Source organism: Eumetopias jubatus, unplaced genomic scaffold (assembly GCF_037043125.1).
Source record: "Eumetopias jubatus isolate StellerSeaLion01/CBP00866 unplaced genomic scaffold, mEumJub1_p1.0 scaffold_12, whole genome shotgun sequence".
NCBI lineage: Eukaryota > Metazoa > Chordata > Mammalia > Carnivora > Otariidae > Eumetopias > Eumetopias jubatus.
The window spans coordinates 15,493,133-15,511,666 of NW_028274818.1; the positions used below are offsets into that span (position 1 = coordinate 15,493,133).

The 18,534-nt window shown below is 36.0% G+C and overlaps 1 protein-coding gene across 1 annotated transcript in view; it reads left to right on the top strand.

Annotated features, from left to right (window-relative positions):
• Positions 1-18,534, top strand: part of USH2A (usherin) — a 716,035-nt gene that overhangs the window by 181,772 nt on the left and 515,729 nt on the right. The window contains exons 15-18 of the mRNA XM_028104725.2: positions 1,682-1,840; positions 9,362-9,856; positions 10,880-11,149; positions 12,750-12,919. Coding sequence (XP_027960526.2) covers positions 1,682-1,840; positions 9,362-9,856; positions 10,880-11,149; positions 12,750-12,919 — 1,094 coding nt within the window. The remainder of the gene's footprint in view (positions 1-1,681; positions 1,841-9,361; positions 9,857-10,879; positions 11,150-12,749; positions 12,920-18,534) is intronic.

Genomic DNA, 18,534 nt, shown 5'->3' on the forward strand with positions numbered 1-18,534 from the left:
GGGGGTTATTCATGTAGACAGAGGCTGTCTACATAAACAGCACCCCCATACAAACCCTGGGCATTGAGTTTCTAATGAGCTTCCCTGGTTGGCAACATTGCACATATTTTCATAAAACATTGCCAGGGGAATTAGGCATATCCTGTAGACTGGAACCTTGAGGCTGGTTTCCCCTGGACTTACCCATGTACCTTTCCCTTTGTTGATTGTACTCTATTCTTAAGCTATAATAAATTTTAGCCACAAGTAGGACTATATGATGAGTCCTGCAAGTCTTCGAACATGGGAGTGGTCTTGAGGACCCCTAACATAAATAGTAAAGGAGCTCTACTCTTATCATACTGCAGAGTACTGCTCTATTTCTTTTGGTTTCCTTACACTCTCTGCCTATCCTTTTGAAAATAGTTTCTTTATCAAGTTCTTTATTACATTAGTTAATTTGAATGTGCTCTCTCTCCTCTTCTGAAACTCTATCACCCAGTGACTGTAAATATTTCATATAAATATTGGATAATTATTTGATCGATTCATTTCTATACATGATTTTTTAAAAGTTTCTTAACAAAAATATTAATGGTTTTTAAAGTAAAGTAACACAGAAACCTTTGATATGTTATTTAATGAAGAACTCTGAGTGGGATGTACTTGTCTAAACGGATGGAGGATTATGAATTTTGTTAAGCCAGCAGGTAATAAATAAACCGGTGGCTGATTGTCCTTAAAAAATAGACATTTTTTTTCTCCTTTACCTTTATGTATTCTGGCGGGGAGGGGGAGTCATGAGGAATGAAGGAAAAGAGGGAGACTGAGGAAAATATGGAGTGAGAAGAGACAATGTTTTCATAGTATGTACTTACATTATATAAAATATCACTAAAATAGTGAGATGAATGCTCTTATGTGCCTCATGGAAGCAATCATATTACTTCTAATAATCATTGCACTTCTAACAAGTGTGGATATATCCACATAGTACATTCAAATTATTTCTTGTTAATATTTGGACTGTTTAATATCCATGACATCCATGGGTATTTGTATCACCAACTATTATTCTTTATTTTACACTGTGCTCTGTGAAGCAAGATGAGGCATTGTGCTTAGTGGAATGGAAAATTTCTTTTTAAAAATCCAAAAATTATGTTACTTAAATTTCAAGTTTCAACATAACTTATTTATGTTAACTTTTAAAATAATTAAGTAGAAAATAAATGTTATGTATCCTTGGATACTTTCTCAAAAAAAAAAAAAGAAAAGAAAAGAAGAAGAAGGAGAAGGAAGAGGAGGAGGAGGAGGAGGAGGAGGAGAAGAAGAAGAAGAAGAAGAGAAGAAAAAGAAGAAGAAGAAGAAGAAGAAGAAGAAGAAGAAGAAGAAGAAGAAGAAGAAGAAAGAAGAAGAAGAAAAAGAAGTGCTTAGTGTAAACTTTTGTGGTCCACTCGCCAACTATGTTTATGACAGCTGCATTGATCTACAAAATTGTTTTATGCTTATAGATAAAAAGCTTTGTTTTAGAGAACTTATGATGTATACCTTCTGTTTATTAATGTCTTGGTAAACCACATGTCTTTTTGATAAAGTAATCCTGAATCAGAAAGACCTCTTTGCTGGATATCGTACTTCAGCTTACTTGTGTGCTTATTGATTGCATTTGCTAATACATGCTCCCTCTATTGTAATTTAGCTCCATCACAACAACCTCCACCCAGAGGACAAGTTCAAAGTTCTTCTGCTATCAATCTGTCCTGGAGCCCACCTGATTCTCCAAATGCCCACTGGCTTACTTACAGTTTATTCAGGGACAGTTCTGAAATCTATACAACTGAAGATCAATACCCATACAGTAAGTTTAAAGGTTGGGCAATAGAAAAATATAGTATTCTGAGAATTGATATATTAGTTAAGTTCTTTGACACTGAGGATAAATGTTGTGGTTTCCTGTGTCTAGCAGAGAGTGTTTCAAGCAGAGACAGAATTACGAGTCTCACTAGCAGTCTCCTCGTAATCAAAACAATGCAATAAAAATGAGATACTTATTTGATAGTCCCTAATGCTTATCAAATTCTCAAAGATGAAAAAAAAATCACCCTATTCAGCCAGCATTGATGAGGATGTGGAACAGTTAGAACTTACATAAACTACCGGACTATCTCTGTAAGTTCATTGGCACAACTTTTCATGCAGGATAGACTGTTAAAATGTATGAAAATCTATGTCCTTTTGTATACCATTTGACTCAGCAAATTTCCTTTAGGAAATTTATCTTAAATGAACAGTCATAAATGGGTACAAAATATGTTCCAGCCTACACTATTTGTAATAGCAAAATATTGCATAACATTCAGATATTCAAAGATCTTTCAATAAATTTTAATAGATGGCATAATAGGATCCTGATACATTGGTATGTGAATTGTAGGATGTGATTACCTATAAAATTATATTTTAGTTTATATGTTGATGAATGGAAATGCCCGTGACACATTGTATAACATAATAAAAATTATAAATAATCTGAATTAAATTAAAAAATATGTAGAAATATTGGAAGACTTAAAACAAACTGAACTATAGTTTTCTCTGAGCATAAAGGTTACAGAAAATTTATCAAATATTTCTATTACATGGGTTCAGCTTTTAAAGTTCTTAGTTTAAAAATGGACTTTTAAAGAAGTGGCATCAGAGTACTAACCTTCATGCAAATAATGTAATTTTACGCACACACTGCCATTTCCACAGAGGTAGAATATAATATGAACTTAAATTGAAAGAAAGGATGTGAAAAAACTGCATCTATAACTTTTAAAAAGATTTTAAAGGAGCTTATAGAAATCAAACTATGGGGACCCATTGTCTTTAAAAAAAATACTCAGATGTTTTAGATAGTTTTCCTAAAGTCAGAATGAAGAAATAGAAATGTTTACATCCTTCCAGCTCTGTCTTATCTGATATTTGCCTCTAGCCATGTTTAGCTACAAGCTAGTTTAAGAAATTAGTTTAAAAACATTGGAATAGTGATTCTAATTCAAGTTTCCATTTTGTTCTCTTTGTTTAATACCCAATTTTCCAAATTCCAGTTTAACTTAATTAGTTAGAAGAGCGTGTAAAGTTCTGTAGAGGCACTGAAGTTCCATAATCTTCCTCAAAATGGTTAGGGAGATGACTTGTTTTAACGTAGTGATTGGATTTAAAACTTTTGCAGAGCATACATTTCTATTTTGTATGTAGTAGAGTAGGTTACATTTTGTACCTAATTCTGACTGACATGCACCTACATTATTGTGTCCACTTTCTGTTAACTCTAAATGTTTCTCCAGTATTCCAGCTCTTCTTTGAGGTTAATAGCAACTCTGAACTTCATGATGCAGATTGCAAAGGGAAACGAACATCTGTCTACATCTGCCATGTTGGCAAAGCATCCTAAAAACCTGCTACTAGAATGTTTATTTTCTTCCAAATATCAGCATGATCCAGGTGTCCTGAAACTTAAACTTTTGTGATAGGGGAAGAGAGAGTTATAAAAATATTGAAAGTGATTTTGAAGATGACTGTACCACTGGTTGGATTATTTCTGAAATTGTGAATTAGGGTCACCCCATTTTCCATTCAGCTTAATTCAATAATAAAATTAAACTTCAATTATACCCTTCAATTCCAGTGGCATGTTTTCCATAGTAATATATTGTGATCTATTTTATAGACCATTACATGAGAATACAACGCTCTGGCTCTTATTCATGATTGCACTAATACAGAATCCAAATAACAGTTTCTTACATAAATAATGTGTACTCATTCACTAATCAGACATTTATATAATCCTATTAAATGAGGTATTATTTCCTAAAACCTTATTTTTCATTAAAAAATGCCACTTCTGGCATTTCTTGACAATCACTATAATTAATGATGTGAAAATTATCTGCATGATGGCATTTGAACAGTAAGAACAATTGGTTAACGCTGTCAGAACTTTGTATCATTCTAATAATACCCTCATGTTTATTACTCTATTTCCAGTGTGTGGATAGCATGTGTAATATGAAAAGGAAACAGTACTTATATTCAGTCGGATGAACACAAATCTTTGGGTTAAATAAAGGCATTTGGAATTATAGGTGGAGAATCATTGAACTTTTCAAAGAAAATTAATAGTGTTGTCTTCTGAGAAAGTTTGATCCTTTGGTTGAGACCATTATAGAATTCCTTGTTAGAATAATAACTTTTCCTAGCTTGCCTGATGTACCATCAGGACAATGGTTTCCAACCTAAGATCATGACACACTGGTGTATTATCATCTTTAAAGGCTGCAAAGTATTTGTTACTAGTCATAGCACACAGGTAATGGTGGAATAATTTTAAAGTTTCTGAATAATAAACTTTTTAAAAATAAGCAAAATTTACATCCTCATAAGCTTGTACATAACCAGCTTTCAAAAATAGGAGAGAAAGGTATAGAGGTCAAATAAGCGCACTGGGAATTATACATAATCAGCGCCTAATATTATCTCCCCTGTAGCTCCAATCTGGTTTGCCCACAGGTGTTTTCCATAAGATGGGTGTGAAGAGAACAGCCATCATAGGAAATAGCACTCATTTGATAGTGGTATAGTTTTAGGTAGTGGCCAATAAATCATATTATGTTTTCCTGCTTGAGTTTGGAACTAAAAGAGAGCTAGACCTAAGAGTCAGTAAGATGGACATGAAAAATAAAAGTCATCTTCATTACTGATAAAAGTCCATTGGAGATTAGACCCTCTCTCCTGCATGAAGACAGATTAGAAGAGAAAAAACAAATCAATGGGCTGATCTGAGCATGCTCTGTTTCCCCCTTTCTCCCCAAATTCATGGGAAGCCATGAGTAGAGAAATAGTCCTGACATGTTCACTCTAAAAAAATCCTATCACAGAGAACCTAGAGGATGAATACTTCTACACCTGGCCATTGCTTGCATAGCCTAAAGACGTTAACATAGTTTAGGGTTTTAGATGACGATACATCCTAGTGAACCCTGGGACTTCATTTCTACCTTTAATATTATTATCATTTGTTACTCTATTCTACATCAAGGGATCGATGTAACAAGTGGTAAGATGGTTCAGTTTCTCTGAGAGAAACAAACAGTAAATAAAGGGAAGGGATAAGAAACACAATAGAAGAGTTGAGGACAAGCAACTGTTTCTATAAAGCTCTTATTATTTTTCCTAGAAAAATCAATCAGACATATATGGAAAAGTCATTCCTTCATTTATTCAGTAAATTTTTTTCTTTTTTTTTATTATGTCATGTTAATCACCATACATTACATCATTAGTTTCTGATGTAGAGTTCCATGATTCATTGTTTGGGTATAACACCCAGTGGTCTGCGTTCAGTACGTGCCCTCTTTAATACCCGTCACCAGGCTAACCCATCCCCCCACCCCCCTCCCCTCTGGAACATTTATTCAGTAAAATTTTATTCAGTGTTTACTCCAGATCAGGAACTGTATGAGTCACTAGAAGCACAAAGATGGAAGGAGCAGTTCTTGTTATTGAGAGGGGAGATAAAAAAAAGACAAAGTTATAATATATATTAAATGTTGAGTTAGAGTAGACTTGGAGTATTAGGAAAGTACTGGGAGGAGGAGAGGAAGCCATGCCTGTGGTGGCAGAGAGGGAGACTGAGAATCATTGAAAGTTTCACAATAAGGAGGTGATGTGTGAGCTGGATTAGCCAGGTACTGCAGTGAAGGAAGAACGATTTTCCTGGAAGAAACTGTATGTGAACAGGCATGAAGGGAAGGTGTATGAGAAAATAAGGTACATTCAGCAAACCTGAGCAGGTCCAGGTAGCTTTCATGGGTGGTATACTAGGGAAATACTACAAACCATAGTGGGTACCAGCCGAGATCATGAATTAGAGCCGAGGCGAGAATTCTGAATGTTGTCCTGAATGTGCAGAAGTTTGTGGTAGGGGGCGCCTGGGTGGCTCAGTTGGTTAAGCATCTGCCTTTGGCTCAGGTCATGATCCCGGGGTCCTGGGATAGAGCCCTGCATGGGGCTCCCTATTCAGCGGGGAGCCTGCTTTTCCCTCTCCCTCTGCTTACTGTTCCCCCTGCTTGTGCTCTCTCTCCCTGTCAAATAAATAAATAAAATCTTAAAAAAAAGAAGTTTGTGTAGGAGAACAATTTTTCCAAGCTCATAGTTAAAGATAGAGATAATTCTTATCCTAACTTAGGAGTATGACCTGCTCTAGATAAGTTCTTTTAACCCAAGTCATTTTGTTGTTGTTGTTATGATAAAATTAAGGGGAATTCTATTTACACCCTTTCAATTACTTTTATTTAGTTCACACTATATGTTGTTTATACAGTGTTTTTAACCAAATATATGTTGCCATCTCAATTCTATAATTACTCTAGTTACTTGCTAAATAGACTCCTCTTGTAGATTTTGATCTATAGGGATTATATTCCATTTCTCAAATGCTATAAGCATCAAGTACATACTGAACTTCTCTTAATTATCATCAGGTTATGTATCTTCCAACTTCCAGTTTAAGCGTGTGCCATTCTCTTGGAATATTTAAGCACTGATATTTATTTTGCCTTGTAGGTTTGGCTTTTGACACGTTAAATAGAATATTTTCCACCGGTTTGCAAACCTTCAATGATTTTTTTCAAATGTTTTAAATATTTTAAACTGTCTCATGTGGAGTGCAGAAAACTTTAACTTAATAAGTATTTATTGAATTTACTGTTATATGCCAGAAATGTATGTAATAGTAACCACACCCTAGCTATTATAGAGAGGCAATTTCCCTTATTGTTTAATTATGATCACGATACTCAGTTATGAGCAACAAGTATGATGTTCAGGTAATACATTGAAAACCAATGTAGTAGTCCTTTGACTAATTGATAGAATGAAACTACTTAGCAACTACTATCAATATATCAAAAGCAAATTTTTCCAGTGGAGGATATCACTTTTTCTGAAGAAGCATAGTAAATGTCATTCATCAAATCTTTCTGGTGGAGGATATCACTTTTTTTAAAGAGGCATAGTAAATTTTATGTATCAGCTTCATTGATTGATTCAACAAATTTTTATTGAGCTTCTACTCTGTTACCAATACGGTGGCAAGTAAGGAGAACATGGTTGGTCCTGGCTTCCCAGGGTGATAAGTCTAGTGTCAAGGAAAGACAATTCATCAAACTATTAAAATACAATGTGAGAATGGTTGTGTTAAGGGATATATATATGTGTGTGTGTGTGTGTGTGTGTGTGTGTGTGTGTGTCTGTGTATTATATATACTAACGTGTGTGTGTATCTATATTTCTATTTCTCTATCATCTATATCTATATACATGATGCTAATGGGAGATTATGGGTAGTTTTCTTTCTTCTACATCCAGGAAAACCTGAAATCTCATAATATTCTCCCACTCCTACCTCACTTAAGCATGCTCAGTACATTTTTAAAAAACTGAATACCAACTCTCCTCTGCCCTGAAACCATTTCAGTTTTGGATTGCCGGAAAGGGAAGGGATTAGGAGAATATGAATCTGGATTTTCCCAGATTACTTACGTTCTCTGGTTTGATTTTATAATAGAAAATTTCACTAATTTGGGAAATAAGAATTAGATATCAATGGGAATACTTTTTTGTTATTTGATACTAAGCATACTTGGAAATAAATTAATCAGTGCAGGGGTGCCTGGGTGGCTCAGTCAGTTGAGCGTCTGCCTTCAGCTCAGGTCATGATCCTAGGGTCCTGGGATCCAGCCCCACATGGGGCGCCCTGCTCGGCGGGAAGCCTGCTTCTCCCCCTCCCTCTGCCCTTCGCCCTGCTCGTGCCTGCCCCCTCTCTCTCTAATAAATAAGTAAAATCTTTTAAAAAAGAAATTAATTAGTGCATATGGTTATTACCATCAGCATCTCCAAAGAGGAATCTCATGCTCTGTTTGTGCAATAATTTGTCTAAGTGATTTTGTTTTTGGTATAGATCTTTTTCATATAAAAATGTTATATCCCATTAACGAAGCTTAAAATAATTTTTTTAAGCCTCACAATTGCAGCATTCTAGTATGATGACTAACTTCACTTTGGAAAATTTCTGGAGTAGTATATACTCCCAGTTTATTTTTCATAATAATACTCAAATACACATGTGCTACATGGCCTTCATCACTATGTTTTTAAATAATTATGTGATATTGGAATTCTATTAATGTATCATAGAAATATTAAAATATTGTAACCCATTAAATTCCATTTTAACTTACTTCAACATTTCCTATTATATATCACACATCCATACTTTTATATGCTTCCTGATGAAATGTTCCCCCAAAATTGGATTAAGGACCAAGGTCTCATAAAATATATTTTAACATATGCTAGTATATGGTATAGGTTTATTGCCTCTCAGTTTCAGCCCTACTCTTCACTACCTGCTTTGTGACAGTGAGGCTGGAACCTGTAAATAGTTCTCCTTGGCCAGGTGGGCCATTGTAAGGGTCACAGTCCTGCAATACACTTCCTGTCCCCTTAGAGAACAGGAAGCTCCACGCACTCGCCTAACCATGTCCACTCCTTAGCTTTTTAGCCCTTTAAAAAACCCAGACTTCTCCTGTGTCAATTCTCCACTGATGATAACAAATGTCTCCAAAATTTTGTAGTTTAAAACAACAAACATTTATAATTTCACAGTTTCTATGGGTCAGAAACTCAGGAGAGGTTCCAGTCAGGATATTGGCCAGGTGACAAATGTTCCTTGTGGCAGCAGTTGGACAACCCTTGGTCCAGGGCAATATTGTTTAACAAGCAAACAGGTTACATAGAAGAGAATGCTATTTCTGTTTCAGAGAACTGCCAGGAATTTCTCTTATATCTTCTGTAAAAAAGGCAACTATATTATAGAAAGAACAAGAGTTTAAACAACCTTCTAGGGGTGCCCGGGTGGCTCAGTCGTTAAGCGTCTGCCTTTGGCTCAGGTCATGATCCCAGGGTCCTGGGATTGAGCCCCGCATCAGGCTCCCTGCTCGGTGGAAAGCCTGCCTCTCCCTCTCCCGCTCCCCCTCCTTACGTTCCCTCTCTCACTGTCTCTCTCTCTCTGTCAAATAAATAAATAAAATCTTTAAAAAAAAAAAAAACCCTTCTAAATAGTTTTCATGACAAGAGGCACTTTTCTTATGTTATACTGCACAGTAAAAGCAATCAGAATTCGTTTTCAGTTTTAAATATATGAACCATTCTCTTACTCAAAAGAGCAGATTGTATAGTTTATGTGATTAAGTTATATAAATAGGAAAACAATTAGAAATGATTCCTTACCAATCTGTGAAATGTAACACTTTTCTTCTTTTAATTTCAGATATTCAGTACTTCTTAGATACTGACCTGTCACCATATACTTCCTATTCCTATTACATCGAGACGGCCAGTGTGCATGGTTCAACAAGGAGTGAGTCTGTCACTTATAAGACGAAACCAGGGGTCCCAGAAGGAAACTTGAACTTACATTATATCCTTCCTATTAGCTCAGACTCTGTGACACTTGCCTGGACTGCACCTTCAAATCGTTCTGGTCCTATAGAAAAATATATTTTATCCTGTGCTCCTTCAAGTGGCAATGAGCCATGTGTTTCTTATGAAGGTTATGAAACCTCCACTACCATCAGGAATCTGGTTCCATTCACCAAGTACCATTTTTCTGTACAGGCGTGTACTAGTGGGGGTTGTTTACACAGCTCACCCCTTACAGTGATCACAGCCCAGGCACCTCCCCAAAGGCTGGGTCCACCTGAGGTGCGGAAGATCGGTTCCACAGAACTTCATGTAGAATGGTCTCCTCCAATGGAACCAAATGGTAAGAATTCAGGGCTTAGATTTCCCTTTCTTGAGCAAAACATGAATGAGAATCTAGGCATTTGGAATTGGGCAATAAGAATCTGGCAACTGTATTCATTTTTGTAACAGTAGGATATAATAATTGAGAATTTCTAAAGATATCAGATGCTATTTGTACTGGTTAGTAGAACAAGTATATTTCTTTAATCTAATAACAAATTCCATTCATTTAAATTGCCCCTTAAAAGGCTAATATTATCTTTGCTCTTAATGACATCTGTCACAACAAAAATGATGTTTCTAATTTGAAACTCACTTATGAAATGCATTATATTTGACTGTGTCACAAGTTAGGGCACCCATAAGCAGTAAATTTTCTCTTTTAAGCAAGAAAAGGATATAAAATAATACAAAAAATATGTATATAGGCTAGCAGACTCCATTAAGTTAATTTTTTGTCTTCATACAATTGAACCCTTGGTTACATAGGCCAGACACAAATTCATAGATTTTTAGTAATTAATATCATGTACGTACGATGGTAAAACCTTTTCTCTTAGACTTTTAAAGTTATTTAAGAAGACTAGGTAGAAATCAAGTTTGATAGTCTAGTATTTATATAAACAGGGCTTGTGTTAAACAGATAATAAAATACCCATATTTGAAAGTATATAAATTGGAGGTGCAATGATCAAATCTGCCCCCGCAAATGCAATTCTTAGTAGAAATTATGATCATTCATTTTCAAAGGGATTGAATTTACCTGTAATAAGTTAAAGCTATTTTGTGTTTATGCATTCCCTTTTGGTTTGTTTTTCCCATGAATATGCTTTTCAGCAGTATTTCATACATTCATCTGTCCATCAGTTTGTTGTGTTTTATAAATCCCATCATCTAGATTACTGAAGAAATGGACAGGTAATCTAGTCAGAAGAATAATGCAAAGCTGGTACTGTTTAGCCGGCCTAACCCCGCCTCACCCCCAAAACTGTCTGTCTGTCTGTCTGATGAGTCCTCCTGGTTCACTGTTTCATTTTTCTAGGAATAATTATAAGATATGAACTCTACATGAAGAGAATGAAATCTGATGGAGAAAACCCATCAGCAGAAAGTCGAGTTTTTCAGAGCAGTGGCTGGCTCAGTCCTCACCCACTTGCAGAATCAGCCAACGAAAATGCATTAAAACCTCCTCAAACAGCCACAACCATCACTGCCTTGGAGCCATACACCAAGTATGAGTTTCGAGTCTTAGCTGTGAACATGGCTGGCAGTGTGTCTTCAGCCTGGACTTCAGGAAGAACGGGAGAATCAGGTGAAGAAAAATGTTTTGAACTCTACTTTGAAGATTCCCAAATGAAAATACTGCCCCAAGTGAAAGTCAACAGAACTAAAGTAACTTTGAAAAGCAAGAATTATAAATTTATATAGGCCAAGGAAAAATTTAACATATCTGTTGGTTATGTAAATATCTCAAGGTCACAAAGCACTTGCAGTAGGTTTTAGGGGAAAAAAAATGCTTGAGCTATTACTTCAAGAGGGAAAAATAACTTAACTATATAGTTACAGTCTTTGGGGAATGTTTGCCAAAAATAGTAATTGGTTTCCATTCCTGAAGTGGGTTGGCTGTATGTCCTATCTTGCTCCAAATTCAGCACGATTTATGTTCAATGAAAGAGATAACTGTACCAATTTCACAAATCTCATTTTGTTTTTATTTCTCTCTCCAAAGCAAATAGTGTAGGTACTAGATGATACCTAATGATAGAATCCTGGATATCACTATCTGTAATTCACAAATGTGCTTATAAGCAGTTGGCAATATGGTAAGGAAGGAGAGTAAAATTTTTAATTTTCTTAAGATATCTTCACTACAGCAAATGAGATATTTTTAACCCCCCCCTCACTCTTTACATTAAAAACACTTCAAATATCATGAGCCTTTAACCAAAAAAAGACGCTTTTGTTCTGCTTTGAATCTATGGGTATTCAGAGAAACCCAAGTCCTGATTTAAATTGGATCTGTTAGGACTGTGGGAGGATAAGGGTAGCTTTAAGTTGATGTCCAAGGGAATCATTTCATGAATAAAATGTGCATTGTGCTTGAGCATCTCTTAATGACTACCAGCCATCTTGGACAAATAATAGTGCCATGATAGCACAAGTGATGAGCCATGGCATTCTGGAAGGGGAAAATCAAGGTCAGAAATGAAAAGTAATGGGTGAAACTGCAATGCTGGACCCTCATAATCTTATGGGTCACTGGCTACTGAACGTGTGATGAGGTCCTTTGATAATACACCTTTGGTTAGCACATTTAAAATCCATATTAAGATCTCAAGGATGGCAGGGGGAGAATGTATGCGTGTATGTACTCTGAACATTTCAATCAAGATTTATTGAAAACTTTAAAAATTTCTTTGGGGTTATTTAGAACATTTTAGATTTACCTCTTTCTGAGGAGTAATAGTCTCCAAGCTCTATCGGCGTGGCTCAGTGAAGTACATCTGTACATCAGAAATCCAATATGTCATTATGCATTGTTCTGAACTTTGTGGACTAAGATTCAGTTTTGATGACTTCTCCTTTCAAATGCTTCATAAGACCTGTGGTTTCCAACCCCAAATAATCTACTAGTTATCTTGATGAACACAAGCAAATTCTTAAATGATTTTTCTTTTGTAAATGGAAAATATCTTTGCTGGGAATATAAGGGTGGAGAATATCCTTGCAGAGAACAACAACAACTACAAAAGGGAAGTAGCTTTTCTAAACACCAGTATATCCTTTGATGTTTAGAAATCGGATTATGTAAGGAACGGGGTTATGTGAGAAACTAGGATAGGTGTATGAATTCCTTCTGGAAACCTGGAGGTACAACGTTCATTGTCTGTTTGTGTTACTGTCATTGACAGTACCTGCATTCATGAGCCCTCCTTCCGTCTTCCCGCTCTCACCACACTCCCTCAATGTGTCCTGGGAGAAGCCAGCAGAGAATGTAACAAGAGGAGAAGTTGTGGGCTATAAGATCAATATGGTTTCTGAACAGTCACCTCGGCAATCTCTTCCGGCTGCGTTGTCACAGGTACTAGTATTTTAGAATTGAATTGTCTTCCTTTTGACATTTTCTGATTTTGCAGAACTCTATGACCAAATTCTCCCTTACGTATTCCTTACCTGTGGTGTTTGTTTCTTAATATAAAACCATGCACATGAGGCACTGTATATTTCTATCACTTATTTTTCTAATACAAACATGTATTAAAACAAAATAGGTATGATTTTGTTTAATAAAATCTGCTTTCTACACTTAACATCTATCCTTAAATATCTTGTAAGGAGCTGACTTTCAGTAGCTGTGCACTGTCATGTTATTTGGGCATACAGTCATGCATTCAACCAACCCACAGTCAGTTGGTATTTATATTGTATTAATTCTTTTGGAAATATAAGTAACATTGATAACAATGCCTTCTATGGACATTTTGCATATTTCTGTTTCCTAAGAGAAGAGAATTCTGAGGAATGGTTTTATCACAGCTTATAGCAAAGGTTAACATGGTCAAGGTTTGGGATATACAGTGACATATTGCCTTCTAGTAATGAGAATAATAATCATAGCTAACTTAGAAAGGCTTTATTGTGTACATGGACTAAGTCATTTGATATGTATATAATAATCCTGGAAGGGGAGAGGCTCTTGTTTCCCTCCAGTTTACGGTGTGGTCAATGTACTCCATTAGCCTATTTTACTAGCATGGGGGTGGCCAATGACAGAGGTGGCTGATGTTAACTGGACAAGTCATTCTGTGTACTTGGCTGTTTAGCACCTCTTTTGAGGAAGACGCTCTTTCGTGGACATTAGCACGATATAAAGAGATCCTCACACATAACCATCTCTCCCGTGGGCCTATCCACATTCTTCTTTCCCACACTTCCTGGTTCCTGATCTTCCAGGCTTTTTTTTTTTTTCCATGCCCATGACCAATACATTCAGGTCACTGCCATATAGTTCAGATGTGTTCTGCCTTTGGACTCTTCCCTTATCCACACAAAATGGATGGCCAGGTGCACTGCCTAAAGTGCTGCCCATTGAGCAGATTTCTTCTTACTGCTGGTTTTTAGGGCCATCCCTGAATGGGGTTATAGGGCATCTGTCACCCATTTTTGACTTGCAACCGCATACTAAGACAGCCCATCTGTGAACCCAACCACATTTTTCTACACTGTCAGCTCTTGAGGAACGTCCAAGAAGTCATAGGTATGAGCTGAGATTGAGCCATCAGTGTACAAATGGTAGGTGACATGGGGGTCCAGAAAACCTGCTTGCACAGCGTATTATTCCTGACTCTGCTCATGCCTGTTACGAGACATCCCCTTCCATTTTACAATGAATTTCTGTTGGACCAACTTGGCCTTAAGACATACCATGTCTGACAGAACTCAGCTCATGAGGGGTAGCTCTGGCTGCATGACCATTTGATGTTGATAGTCAGATTTTCTGCTTTTACCAAGGCCCACTAGCATGCTAGGGGCTGTCTAGCAGATGGTGTTTAATTTCCATTGTGTGATATGACCTTGCTCCACATCCTGTGAGTGTACCTTGTGATTCTCTTATTGAGGGCTTGCCATAAATGTCTCACATACCACAGGATCTGATAGGCTTTAAGTCCCAAGTTGCTTGGCTGCTTGCAACACAGCCTTGACCTGCTGAAGAATCCTCTCCAGCCCTAGGGTACACTCAGAGCTGGCAGTACTCCATAGTATTCAGTAACTTGGTCAGAATAGTATTCCCAGATGTGGAATATACTCTCTTCAGAATGTAAGAAGTCCTGCCAGATATTCTGTTTCTTTCCTACTAGTGGTAAGGGCAAGATGCAATAATTTGACCTTTACTTTGAAAGGGATGACCTAGCATGTCTCAGGCTACTGGACCCCTAAAAATTTTACTGATGTGGCAGACCCTTAATTTTAAAAAACTTGATCTCTCATTCTTTGGAGCATATAGTACTTACCAAGACCTCTGTATATCTGCCATGTCTTGCTTCTCTGATTTATTTAATAGGATGTTATTAATTTGGAGAACCAATACTGCCAAGGTGGTTTTCACAGTTTGCCTTGAGTTGATGACCTTCTGATCTTGTCTTTCTTCAATGCATTAATAGCACCCAGCAGCAAGAGCTACTTGATTCCACAGTCCTAAAAATTACTACTTTCCCTAAAGTAGTCCATATAATTTCCAGTTCCACCAAACCAGTGAACTTCCTTCTACTGGTAAATCATCCAGTTCACCACTAATGAGTTTAAGAATTGCACCACTAGTGTATGCTAGGGGCCATCAGTACTCCACCCACTACCTGTGTTGAGGTTCTCTTTGGCAGCCAGCTGGTTGGTGATCCAACTCCAAAATATCATTTGAGAGTCTCCTTCCTAGGGCACTCCTGCTGTTACTTAGGTCAGGTTCTCTGGGAAACAGATGCTGTGGAGAGGATTGAGTACATGTTTATTGGGGAGTGCTCTCAGAAACAACACATGGAAAGTAGTAAGAGTTGCAGGGTTGAGAAGAATAAGAAGCTGAATTGTGATGCAGTAACAAAAGGGTCTAAGCTGATCCTGTGGGTAGTTCTGGAGCTGAAATGACACTATCAGTTTGTCCTAAAGAAGTCAAGGAGCCAGACCTTTGTACCCCATTGTATTAGTTTCCTGGGACTGCAATAACAAATTAACCATAAACTAAGTGATGTAAAACAACAGAAATTTATTTTTTTAATGGAGGGCCAGAGTCTGAAATCAAAGTGTTGGCAGGGCCATTTTCCCTCTGAAGGCTGTCCAGGAGATTCCTTCCTTGCCTCTTCCAGCTTCTGGTAGCTCCTTGTGTTCCTTGGTTTGTGGCAGCATAACTCCAGTCTCTGCCTGTCTTCACATGGCCTTCATCTCTGTGTTGGGGTCTCTTTGTATCTGTGTATCCCTCTCCTTTCTTCTATAAATATATCCCTTGTACTTAAGACCCACCTTAACTCCATGATGGTTTAATTAATTATATCTGCAAAGACCCAGTTTCCAAATAAGATCACTTTCTGAGGTACTAGGCAAACAAGGATTTTTGAGAGACCCTCTTCAACCCATTACCAATAGGTTTGCCAATATTTCTGAGGCTTTTCAGTAGACAGAGCATGTTTACAACACAAAGCTAGAAGAAGAACCAATAAATAATTTATGATTCCTTGTTTTACTTTTTCATTAGCCTGGAAATAAGTGCTGACTAATTTGCCTCTGTCTCGGGTGATAAACACAGAGGTAGCCTTACACATATCTTGTAACTTAAATGAGTTAGTCTACCAATCCAGCGTATCATAAAATTTAAGGTAAATTTACAGCTGTAACTGCTTTGTTTGGTCCTTAATGTTGTACCGTATTTATCATTGTTACTGTTTTTGCTATGTTTTTGCTTTGTAAACTATTCTTTCTTCATAAAGCATAGCTTCAGAGCAACTATTACTTGCAATATGGTATTCTAGTCTAAGAAACAAAATAAGAAAAAAAAACATAGTTCCTAAAAATATAGCCTTAGAAGTCAACCTATTTGTTCATATTCCACTTCTGCCAATTGCTAGCCATCCACACATCTCTGCACTTCAGGTTTTACTCATCTGTAAAACAGGAAAACAATTTCTGCTTATCTACATGATTTTTGTGGAGTTTAAAGTGCTTGACAATATTAGGTCCTACTAGTGATCATTATTAATGGGATAGGACTACATTAAACTTTTAAAAAGATAATTTTATCATTCAGTGGAGCAGGAAAATATTTCTTTTTTATTAGTGACAAAAATTATGTATATGCATCTTTTTTGTTGAAAAGTCCTTTCTTTGTGGCTGAGTTGAAATAAGGATATAGATATGCCACTTTATTCTCTTTCTTACGCTTTCTCACCCTACAAATATCTATCTACCTAATCATATATTCAAGAAAGTGAAATCAAGAGTGGCAAAGTCAGAATCTTCATCTTCTCAATAATTAAATTTGTATCCACACTGGCCTGAGTGTGTCTTGTCATAAGCTTGGTAAAAAAATAGCCAAAATTTCTAGGGAAAGCCTACTGTAAATAATTGTTACAGAAACATTGACTAAGAATGTGGCAAGGAAATATATAGAAGTGGTGATATTATCAGTGTAGGATTTCAAGCTTCTACAGAATTCTCTCCACCTCCTTAAAGATTTATCTCAAAGAAATTTTTCGATTAAATTGGTCCTTTAAATCTTATAAAATGACTAAATATATGATAAAGACAAAGTTTATCTGTGTGATGATTTTATGTGCCCCAAGCTTTAAGGTAAATGTTTTTTTAAAATCATGTAACTTATAACAACTATCTGTAGAAAAGTAAAAGTCCATCAAAATTAGTACTAATCTACATTTTCTATTTCTTGTTATATTTCATTTTGTATTCTTGCTCCACAGAATAGTTTGCTCAAAAAAAAAATGATGCAACATCCTAAATGAAATAGGAAATACTTCATTTTTAATTTTTTTTTAAATTTGAGTATAGTTGATACAATATTAAATTAGTTTCAGGTGTACAACATAGTGATTCAACTTTTGTATATGTTGTGCTATGTTCACCATAAATGTAGCTCCCACCTGTCACCACACAATGCTGGTACAATAACATTAATCGTATTCCCTATGCTGTGCCTTTTTATTCCCATGACTTATTGATTCCATAACTGGGAAGCCTGTGTCTCCCACTCTCCTTCACCTATTTTGTCCACCCTCCCCACACCTTCCCTCTGGCAACCGCTGGTTTGTTCTCAATATTTGCAGGTCTGGTTTTGCTTTTTGTTTGTTTGTTTATTCATTTGTTTTGTTTTTTAGATTCCACATATGAGTGAAATCATACAGTATTTGTCTTTCTCAGTTTGGCTTATTTTACTTAGCATAAGATCCTCCTCTAGGTTCATCCATGTTGTCATAAATGGCATGATCTCAACCCTTTTTATGACTGCATAATATTCCGCTGTATATTTTTACCACATTTTCCTTAAAATAAGAAACACTTTATTATATTTTATCTGGAGAACAATTCCATTTTCTAAAAGTCTACATTAATCCCACCAGGATTGTTCTAAATGGCATAAATTGTATAGCAATATTCAGTAAATTTTACTCATTTCAATGTTTTACTTTTCTTAGAAAATCTTAAATCACATTGCACAGAACAGAAAATTGTATATCCTCAATCCCTCAATAACAACTCTAGAATTAGAAACATGAAGGATTTATAATCTGGTGTTTGATGTTTTTCTGATTTCTAAATGTAATTGTGAGGAAATAGTACCAAAGTTTTTAAATTATTCCTAGATTTTTAGAATCTTTGAAGTTACCTTTATTTCTGAAAATTATTTTATATATGATATTGTTTATATTCCATTCACACTGCTTTCTAGAACTACTCATTTAGGTCATGAAATTTTAAAGTCAATACCCAGGCAAATATTCCGAATGAGTTTTATCTTACTTCTACAGTGAAAATATCTAGACAATTACTTCAAATGTTACTAACCTTTACAGTTACCTGCATTTATATTTATGGGAGATTATTTGATATGAATATATCAACATCCCTTAGAAAAAAAGTTTTATACTAATGCTTGGTGTCATACTCTTTGTTTTAATGACTTTTTTGCTGAATATAATT